Source organism: Halyomorpha halys, unplaced genomic scaffold (genome assembly GCF_000696795.3).
Source record: "Halyomorpha halys isolate HHAL.00 unplaced genomic scaffold, Hhal_1.1 Scaffold874.1, whole genome shotgun sequence".
NCBI classification, from domain to species: domain Eukaryota; kingdom Metazoa; phylum Arthropoda; class Insecta; order Hemiptera; family Pentatomidae; genus Halyomorpha; species Halyomorpha halys.
In genome coordinates this window covers 249,370-261,163 of record NW_027114036.1, presented here as the reverse complement: position 1 = coordinate 261,163, position 11,794 = coordinate 249,370, and the positions used below count along the sequence as shown (strand labels likewise).

General features: G+C 29.0%; 1 protein-coding gene across 1 annotated transcript in view; it reads left to right on the top strand.

The window, feature by feature from the left end:
- Window positions 1-1,372: 1,372 nt before the first annotated feature.
- LOC106686775 (uncharacterized) overlaps window positions 1,373-11,794 on the top strand; it is a 63,055-nt gene continuing 52,633 nt past the window's right edge. The window contains exon 1 of the mRNA XM_014430280.3: window positions 1,373-1,483. Within this exon, the coding sequence (XP_014285766.1) occupies window positions 1,459-1,483 (25 nt within the window). The 5' untranslated portion in view covers window positions 1,373-1,458. The remainder of the gene's footprint in view (window positions 1,484-11,794) is intronic.

Below are 11,794 nucleotides of genomic sequence, written 5' to 3'. Positions count from 1 at the left end.
AATATCAATAAATAAATTATAAAAAAAATTTAATTATTAATAAGTTTAATGTGTAAGGTAAAGTTATTAATAAAACCAAAAGTAGTAAGATTTCTTTACATTGGCCAAGAATTTGTTATATATAAATATAAAGTCAAAATACTTATATTATTATATAAAAATTGCAGTAAGAATCAAACTATATATTTAGTGAGACCAGCTGCGTCCACTAACGAACGAGTATCTAGTTCTGTTGTAGCCAACCTCAGGAAGTAAAGATGCACTAGAAATTTCATTTCTATTTTTATTCTTTTATAAAATTCATCGAATAAAACACAATTTCTTATGTAGTTACGTGCTTGAGAATATTTATGACATTCTAGTCCTGAATTTAGCGATTTTGGGAATTTATCTTTAGGCATCAATTTGAAGCAATCTATCCTGTTCATTAGAAACATGTCAGCTTGCACATCACGTAATCAAGTTGTAGATCGGGTGGTTACTCTTCGATTGTACCTTGAAGAGGATTATTATAAACAAGACTACTTATGAGACTTTCAATTTCCTCGAATCTGGTAAAGAACTCACCAATTATTCCTTGGATTTGGGAACTTCAGCTTTAAAATCGTTATTATTGAATTTGTCAGCTTACTCAAGACAGCTGGGAAAGTATTTTTTTTCCAAAGTGTGTTTAAACAATTCTTGCTTATTACGAAACCCATTGATGACGCCTGCCAAATCTGATACTGTTGGGTTTATTTCCATGCAGACTCGAGTTCAGAATGTTAAGATTATTGGTCAACTCTGTTAAAAAAGTTAGAAATTCTAGATCTTCAAACTTCTTTTCTTGTCCATTAGTGTTAGATAGTACATATGTAACGAGAAATGAAGGAATATTCGTTCTAATTAAGAAGAACTAATCTTCCTCACAGCGCTACAGTGTTCAACTTGAGAACTATAAATTACTATAATATTTTAACTAACTAATAAACCAGCATATTTGATATAAGTTTATTTACATTAAATTATAATGTCTCTTTCTAAAGGAAGGCGTTTCAAAGTATTTTTTTCTGGTCTAATAAGCTCTCGTGGGCAGTAAGTCAAACTAACCTGTGTTGTAGCATAATCTTTACGCCAGTATTTACTTTTTAAGAGTTATAGACGAAAAACCCCCAAAAAAACAACCTATTTCTTTATTTATGCATTGTATAATATAAAATAATTTTATGTAAATTTATATTTTAGCATTAGGCTACTGAACTACAAAGTTTTAGATTTATTTAAATCCTCCTAAGATGTTGGTCATGACCATTTCTCGTAACGGCTCATTGAACAGAAGACAACCTCCGCGAAGAGAGTGGGGACGAATACAATGGGTGGGCAGGGCAAAAGACTGGACGTTCACAGTCCGGAGGACCCCGTCTTGCCAAGAGTTTGGTCTCTGGTTTGGCCGTTACTTCCAGTACTCCAATACCATCCATGTCCACCGCCAGCCTCAATCAAGGTATACCTCTCTAGTATATATTTATATAAATATAAATACTATAACGAACATTTGATTATTAATAGAAGTTCATTCTATGTATGCTTTCGTCCAATAATGGGGATGCAAAAAATTTAACTCAAGCCCAGTTAAAATGCTTTGAAGAATTCACAATATAAAGTTAAATTAGACTAAAAGAATAAACTGAGATTAAAACAGTTAAGTTCTTGAATCCAAATAACTCACTAAGACGTCATATTCATACGTATTACTATCCTAATTTAGTAACGAAAAAAATAATCATAAAATTGTATCGTAAAAAATTGAGTTTAACTGATGAAGAAATATTTTCGTAAAAAGAAAAAATGAAAAAAACGTTATCTGCATCAAATCCTCCAAACCAGAGTTATATATAATACAAGAATATAACATATAATATAAATTACAGTTATAACTAAACCTGAGCAACGAATAGTATAATTAAATAAACAGTTGAATGATTTGTAAAATGGGGTTGGTTAAATTTTTATTTTATTTTGTATTGGTTTTTCTGTATACTTCAATGGATACGTTTTGACTTTATTTTAAGGTAAACGGCTTAAACAATGACGCCGAGAATAAATTTTCACTTTTCAATCTGGGGCTCAACGGAGGATTTGAGCGGGACTAAAATAAATAAATAAAAAGCTAAAAATACAACTAAAATAAATAATGATTAAATATAGGGAAGGAACTGATTGTTGGAAGGTGAAAATCTATACAAAAAGACAGAAACAAAAATTAGTACGTAAATTTATCAAAATAAAAGAAATATGCGAACAAAAATTAATAAATAAAATTATCAAAATAAAAGAAATATATTAACAAAAATTAGTACATAAAATTATCAAAATAAATGAAATATACCAACAAAAAATAATTTCTTGTGGTCTGGAATGTCTCTATTTTACCCAGCTTCTCCTTTATTAATTTTTGAAATTCTCTACTATTTTTTATTTAGCTCATGTTTATTATTGCTAACAATTAGAACCGGTTTTTTATTTTAAATAAGGAAAATTAAAGGTACTTTAGGGGGGAAATTTTTAAAAATCATTTAAGTGTATTAAGTGTGTGTGTAATTAGACTATTTCAATGGAGTTAACACCTAGCTGAGATCGAAGACCACTTAATTCTACATTGTTTCACCGAATTTTAGAGTGAATCCTAAAAAGTGAAATGAACTAAATGAATTAAGTGAAATGAATTAGTTTACATGAGATAGCATTTCATAACCAACATAGGAGCTTTTTCCATTGGGGCTTAGAAATGATTATTGAATGACCCGTTACCAACTTCCTCATATAAAATACTAAGAAGGTATCATCAACAACAAATATTGTAAATATTATTTTGTACAAATTTCTTAATAATTTCATCAAAATAACTCAGTTAAAAATAGGGAAAATAAAGTGTTTAGGTATCTAGTATAATCTGTGACCACTGTTTGAGTGATGGCTCACATTGTATAACAAGATGCCGTGACTTTTCTGGATCAAGTCCAGTTCAAGAAACTGAAAATGATTGTATTAAATATGTTTAGTCTGTCCGTCTGAACTTGCGTAATAATTTTTGAGCGGAAGACTCAGCTATTTTTTAGGCTTAAATTACATAGTGATGTTCAAAGTATGTTTTAAAATAATTTGAGCTCAGGATATTGAAAAAAATACCGTACTAAATACGTTTAGTGTCTAAGTATATAATGTTTTTTTTTTTTATGGGACGGATCAATCAATTCCCAATTATCATGTCTTTGATTATTCAGCGAGTAAATGTTTTGATACAATTTGAGCTCAACATAGTGAAAATTATTCATTCAAATGTGTTTAGTTTGTACGTCGCCAGGTATATAACAATTGTTTGAGTGGTTTAATTTTTCATGAATATTTTAACGCTGAGCTTAAATTAGAGATATATTGATTAAAATAAAATAAAATTTTATCCCTTTTAGTCTCAAAATATCTTTATTCCATTAATAAGTCCGAAGATTCAACCTTAATACAATTTTTTAATAATTTATTTATTGTTTTTTACAACTGTTTAAAAATATATACAAGTAAATTTGCTGTAGGTGACATAGTGGACATGATACAAACATTGGTTGAACTCCAGTAACGTTTCTAGAGAAGATCTCGAGGCCATCTTCTTAGCAGATGCCTAGGAGGATTATTAGGTAATGAAGGAGAAGCCAGGTTAGAAATAAGTGGATCTGGATGGTTGGGAAGTTTATCATGGAAGGATTAGTATCTGGTTCTGGCCAAATCGGCAACATATTCTCATATGTTGCCGATTTGGCCAGAACCAGATATTGAGACATTGAGGTCCTGATGGATGACTTGATTCGTGACAATGTATTTAGGATTTTACGAAGGATTTTGGCCTGTAAGTATTGAATTCGGAAGGAATTTGATGGTTTAGTGTAGCCCCAATGCTTAACTCCGTATGTCCAGATAAGCCTTATAATAGTCATATAGATCAGTGTTTTGTAATGGATTGGGGATTTAGACCGTTTGTCTAGTAAATGTTGTAATAGTCGAAATAGACGAGCAGTTTCCAGTCTTTTCAGTCTTGTTAATACAATTTTAAAACCAAAACATTAAAAAAACTACTTCATGCAGGCTATTCTCCTCAGGTCATTTACATTAGTCCACTAATAAGCCTAATTAGTCAATTTTTCACATTAATTTAAAAATTAAAATTATTTATTAGTCAACAGTAAAATTTATCACAACAATTTTAACCAGTCTCAAGAAAGCGTTAAGATTATAAATAAAATAGATATATATATATTTTTTTATTATAATTTAATACTCTCGACTTTTTGTTTGAGATTTATAAACATATTGTCAATTTGGGGTTTCAAATATTGTATTTACAGAAGAGAGATAAAAGATAAATATAAATAGGAAGATTTAAAAAATCCTGAAAATGGATGAAACAATAAATAATGAAATAATAAAATAAAAAATAAAATAAAACAATATTTAATATACAAATAAACAATATAGAAGATATATATAAAATAGAAGAAATTACAAAAGACTGAAACTACAAGGAGAATTAGAAAATAATTGAAAAGAGAAAAATAAAAAAATTAAGAAAACATCTTTGATAAAAATATACTAAAAATAAAAGAAAAATTTAATGAGGAAATTAATGAAACTTAAACGATATTGGTTGTTTATAGATTTTTAGTAATAAAATTAACCTTCAGTACTCTGGTTAACAAAAGAAACATTATTAGTGATTACAAGTGACTACTGGTTTTGATTAATATTGGTACTAGTTAATTACTATTACAATGTGGTTATAAAAACAGGAATATATGTATGAAGAAAAGGAGAGATTTTTGCAGAGGTGAAAAATATAGATTGACAGAGATAGACATAGATAGATAACATACTGAAGATAGGTGAAAATAGGTGCAGAACTAAACTGATACACTGCACATACTAGGTAAGATAGAACAGACCCTGTTATCAATAATCCAAAGAGGTTGCCACTGCAGTCTCAACTGCTAACTTAATAAAATATTTTTATAATATTGAAGTACATTGGCAGAGTGCGTGATGTAAGGAGTAAAATCAATGCTTAAATAAGGGAAAGAAAACAGAGGAGTTTGGTATTTAATTAGTTTACATTTATCAAATTAAAATAATGATCAAAAGTGGTCTAACAGGTGAAGTACTAGACCAACGGTTGAGCAAGGAGGTGATTTAGTCAGAATCACGGTATACCGCTAGATTTTTTTCCTCAATTAAGGGTACACACTTCATGAGGGTGGGGAGACACCGGAGGGCTCCTTAAGCTACAGGGTTGACTCACAGCTACATTGAAAAAGAAAATAAATATCAGTGCTTTACCACTGACCCAACCACTCCCACTCAAGCAAAATAAAATAAAAATTGACTATTTCAATTATTTATAAAAAAGAAAAACAACTTTATATTCACTTTGAACTGAATTTTTCAAATGCTCTAGGGAGACGAGAGCGCATAAGCCGGACACTGGTAGCTTAACCGCTTGGAAGATAGTCGGCCGTGGGGTAGGAGGGGCTCCTACATAATACATAATACACAACAGATACATAATACATAAAACATGGCGGCCGTGAAAGGGGGGAGGGGACGTTCTACTCAATCTAATCCTGATCCGTTTATTTCCGACAGCGTGATGTTTATGAAAGAGGCTAGTTGTTTTCCTTAGACACTTTCGCCACAACACTTCGATTAGAATATATTTCAGTAATCCGCTCCAATGTATTGATTCTGGATAGGGGAGGGAGGTGGTTAGTTTCTATTCATTTCATATTAATATATTCAGTTTAATCGTCTGGGAGATCAAGCTTTAGATAAAGAGGGCTGTGTGTGTGATACTATCAAAGTCCAAAATGGATATAAGTGATTAAGCGAGACTTGATTGAAAACGGCCCATTATATGTAAATTGCTTGTTATACCATAACGAGAACCCAGACCTTACGGAAACTGCTGCTAACGTTGTCAAGTCAAAAAGTTTTGTTTATTTCCCATAATATCAAGTCAAGAAATAAGTTGATATAATGAGCTTGCGTTGCTTTTCGAAAACCATTTGACAGAATCCAAAACAAAGTTTTTCTGATAACTGACTAGCAAAAGTTTTTACAACTAGAAAGGAACCAGATGAATAACAAATTTTTAAAATTAGATTCTAAAATCATTCGTAAAATCCTTAATGCTCCTTACTTAGTCACAAATCAAGTCATCCATCAGGACCTCAATATTCCATATGTTGCCGATTTGGCCAGAACCAGATACCGTTCCTTCCATAATAAACTTCTCAACCATCCAAACCCACTTGTTTCTAACCTGGCTTCTCCTTCATTACTTAATAATCCTCCTAGGCGTCTGAAAAGAAGATGGTCTCGAGATCTTCTCCTCTATAAATGTTATTGGAGTTCTATCAGTGGGTAGATTCTCCACATGTTTTTATCATGTCACTATGTCACCTACAGCAAATTTACTTGTTGTATATATGTGTATACAGTTGTAAATATCAATAAATAAATTATTAAAAAAAAAAAAAAAAAATTAGATTCTATCGCACTTATCCCGTCATCGGTCGCTAGTTCGATTTTAACACGGATGGCCGCGTGTGCGACTTTTTCTCACATTTCTTATTTAGAGCTCTTGAACGCATTTTTTAAAATATAAAATTTTGATTTAGATAACGTTTGTTAAAGCATAACAAAAGAAGGATAAAAAAAATTATTTTGATACAAGAGCAAACTAGTTTTAAAAAATTAAAAAACAAACATAATTATAAAATAGTATTCTGAAAGTCTGAACAAATCTCTTGTGCGCAAGTGAACACTATAACTGGGATATATCGGTCTTTTACACTGGTGACAATTCTTTTTTTGTTTTTTTATTCGCTCTCCTGGGGAAGAATGCAAAAACCCCTCCGTAACAGTGGGTGTAGCGCAGCGATGAAGTAAAAACATGAAAACATACATTTTTTTTTTATATACCCTAATATATTCTTGTAGTATCGAAATACAAGTCAAGAAGTTCCTGCTTCTTCAAATCTACGTTTCCCTAGTTCTGCTAATTTTATCTTCGAGAAAAAAATATTTTTATGGATTAAATACACTTGGCGCACGTGAGAAAAATCCTCAACACTTGAATATTTTTATAGAACCCTCAGTCATGCGTGAGATAACGTCTCATGAGAAGGGAATATTATCCGACAAAGAGAAATGGACGCTTACTCCAGGGGTGAGGAATAGAAGGAAGGGACTGTGAACTACAGATTTCAGGAAGATGGGAACCACAGTCTCTCTTTAGCAGCTTCCAGACCCAAAAAACTATTAACATGAGAGAAATTCTCACACAGCGACCAATGGCGGGTTAAGGTAACCTATTTCTGGTCCTAAAACTCCTTCTGTTTAGAGAATTAATTTAATAAAGTAACGATTTAGGTCTTCTTATTTTTTTTGTATTTTGCTTATAACTCCTAAACTTTGGAACCTACCGTTCATTTGTTTTATAATAGTTTTTTAACTTACAAAAATTACAAGAAACTCCTAAGCAGTACATTAAAGCGAAATAATTTTGTCTAACATATTAAATTCTATGGTATTCTGCGTTATAGCAAAATAAAAATTTATAAATTCATAAATAAGCAAAACCTATTTTTTTGTGTCGACGTTTCGCAGCTAAACAACAAAAACGAGATAGCAACCTTAATTCAAAGAAAAAGAAAATAATAACAAAGAAACTTGGAGACATATATAAGAATAATTTTATTAGACAGTAGATGATACTAATAAAAGTTGTTGTAGAGGTAAGAATTATAAAAAAAAAATCTGGTAAAAACTTAATAAAGAGATTATTATTATTGGACCGTGGAGGTCCAAGGCCTTGCACGATGTACTAAAGAAATACATCGTGCGTTTTATGACGTGGTATTAATAGGGTGGATTCATCACTTCCACGCCTATTTTAGTAAGTGCCTCCCATTGACTAACGGACCTCACAAATGCGTGAGTATTTATATAATCATATGCTTGAAAAATACCGGATAGGGCCGGGTACTCGAACTCGCAACCTTTGAGTTGGTAGACAGGTGCGTTACCACGCTACTACCGTCACACACGCGAAAAAAATGGGGGAGAAAATGAAAATAATGAGTAATTGAAATTAAATATGTAAGAAGATGTAAAAATTAACATAGTGAACTGTACGAAAGAATTTTAGTAATTTCATTATGTTAAAATCAATTTTTACACAATTAAATATTTTTAATAATTACTAACATATTTTAGTTTAGTAATTTCAATTACTTATTATTTTCATCTTTTTTCCTTACCTTTCATTATGTTAATTTCTTTATTAAACGTTTTTATCATATCTTTTTTTTCATAATTCTTACCTATACTAAAACTTCTATTAATATTATCAACTATCTACTTAATTTATTGTCAATATGTTTCCTATTTTGTTCGATATTTCTTTTTTTGTCATATTTATTATTTATTTTACATGGTAATCAGTGTGTACTGTTACTTAAAGATGGATTGTTATTAAAATTAGAAATAATGATAAATATGACAAAATATAATTATATTGATGTTCAAGGAGACTAGGAAAAAGGTAGAGGGGAAAAGAGACCGAAATATGAATTAAAAATATGTAGATCTTGTGAATGAAAAGGTACTCTTCCTTGTTTTAATTTGTTTTTAATTATAAAAATGTTATATTAGTTACAACAATAAGTTTTTGTAATCAAGGTAAGACTACTAAGGAGATAACAAAATGTAAAGAGAAAATCTTTATTTAGCTATGCTGTCCAATTACATTAGGTTGCTACATTAAACAAGATACTAATCAATCCATGATCGGATATATACACAATATATATATTCACATGCTATAACAATAAATTAAAAGATGTTTAATAAGGTAATTGTATAAAAAAAATTAAAAATAAATTGTGATATATTGATTAAGTGGCTGTATACATAGGATTTGAGAATTTGTTGATATTTAGAACGTTGTTATTGTTTTTTTAATGATATAAAATAAAATAATTAAAACAAGGAAGAGTAAATTTTTATTCACAAGATCTAATTATAAATGAAACACTTCCACTAGAAGATATGACTTTAAGAATAAAAAATAATAAAAATTAATTTCATATATTTAAATTAAATCTATCACATTTTAGTGTAGATATGACATCCATTACTAGCTACTAACTGTTTAGGGTAGATTGAATTGCTAAAAGGCCTCACCGATGTGGTATACAATAATCTAGATGTAATTGCTCCATGTGCTAGCAGCTTGCTGAGGAAATCAATACGCTTGCGGTATGTGCGACATGCTTCAATGTGCCAAACCGGACAGCTATCGTGTTTCAGTATTTGATTGAACTTAACCATACAACAGTATTGTTTTACTTATAGATTTGTTTAAAACATAATATATCAATTTTTTTCTTTTATTTTTTATTATGTTCGTGAGCGGTTAGTTTGATAGCCATATGTGACGAAAATAAACTGGAATTAAAACTAAAGCTTTAGCTGAACAAAAGGAGAAAGCCTCCATTTATATCATCTATTGATAAATATTTATGATATTCTATCATTGTCACGTGATATTATATTATAAATAACGACTCGTCCCTAAGATTACCAAACAACAAACCATTTAAAATCCAAAACTTAGGTAATAGTACAAGAGCCCTGGAGAAAAAAAGTGATTTAATTCACTCCAATAAGTGATTTAATTCAATACTTTAATGAAAACTACTTATAATTACTAAGCGGAACACAAAATAACGTCTGCTTTAAAGTAAAAAAAAAAAAAATTTTTTCTTCTCGGGCGCCATATTTTTGAAACTACCAACTACATTAGAAAACCTAATAGAACATTATATTTAAAGTAAAATAAAATTTCTAAAATATCAGCCTTAACAGAGTTGTTTACGTTAAATAGTTCTCCAAAGTTTTTTTTAAAGCAACATTTCATGAAATATATACTAAAACTTTAGTGAATTTATTGTAGGAAATCTTTATCTCAGGAACCATGAGACGTACAGATACCTATTAAACTAAAATTAAAGCTAGTTTAATTTGATATAAAATAGATTATGATGATTATTTTAAGAAGAGTGGTGTTTTCCATTATTTTAATAAATATATTAATAAGTTGACAATATTTTCATTTAAGAAAAACCATATTTCTGCAACTATTGAACGTACAGATGTATGGACTCAAATTGATATTTTAATTTACAAGTATTTTGTAGCATTTATCTTACCGGAGTAGTAGTTTTTGTGATGTTTTCATATTAAATTTTGTCTGAACAACAATAAACCAATTTATTTTAGCAAATATCATGAAAAATACAACTCCTAAGAAGATATATGACATATACTTCATTATAGCACATTTAACCAGTTTTAATTTGAGTGCTAATAGACATTTGAACGTCCTTGGGTTACTAAGATATTGATTTTCTGAAATAAATTCAATTCATTGATTTTTCAGTATGTTTTTATCAAATATTGTATTTTAAGAACTGTGTCTCGGAAACTATTGAACGTAAAACTGCTCTGTTAGGATTCATATTTTAGCAGACTTATTCTTATTTAAATGTTTAATTAGGTTGAAATAATTAATTTTTATTAACATTTTGAGCCAGCCGCCATTTGTTATTTCCCCCAACTATACTTGACAGACTCTCAGTTTAGACTAGAAATTATACATAGTTGTTATTAAATTAATTATATACTACTTGGGCCCTTGTAATAGAAATCTACTAGGAAGTTACCGCATAACAATCTCGAGAGAAAGAATTAAAAATAAAATAAATTATCTAAGAAAATTCGATTCTAAATGAATATAAAACTTTTTTTAATAAAAAAAAATTAAGATAGTAAATATAAAAACAATTATTTTAATAAACTAAATTCCAATTTTTTATTAAAATTTTAAAATTCATACAAATATTATAAATCATAATATCATTTTTGATGTATTGAAAATTTTATAACCTCGGTGTGAAAAAAATATTAATTTCTTTAAAATATGACACAGCAAGCAGTATGAATAGTTTAAAATAATTTTAAAAAATATATAATATAATTAAAACATTCATTAAAAAATCGGATTAAAACATTCAAAATGGGTAATTAGTAATTGACTGGTCAATTCAGGCCAAATTAATTGATCTTGCCGGCCACTTTAGAAATTAATCATAGCTCCGCGGATAGCATATAAAATTATATATCTCCACATTATATTTAAACCCACAATAGACATATTTTTGATACGAAAAATTTAAATAAAATGAATTATTTTTATTAATAAACTAAGTTCTATCTCTAAACTCACATATAAACAGGCATATATCTGCCATAGATTGTCAAGAATATTATTTTAAAAGTTCATTTTTTTAAATAATATCGACAGTTAATTATTGAAAATATGGATGCACGAATAATGTATGCTTTTAATACGTTGGTTTTGCATCCACTTTGGCCATTATAAAATAAATATATTTTTTTAACAGTGATGAATCTCGCTGGCCTAAAAAAATACACCTGGGCCACCTCTGGTTTAAGTTTTGGTTTTATATATGACCATTAATCATATATAAACAGTATTATATATTATATATATTATAATATATTTGCATAAGCTAACTTTGTAGAATCATTAGTTTATTGCTAGTTAAATACTTATTAATAAAATCAAAGAATAAGGTTATATTAAATTTTAATAATTATTTTCGACGAATTTTAATTATTATTT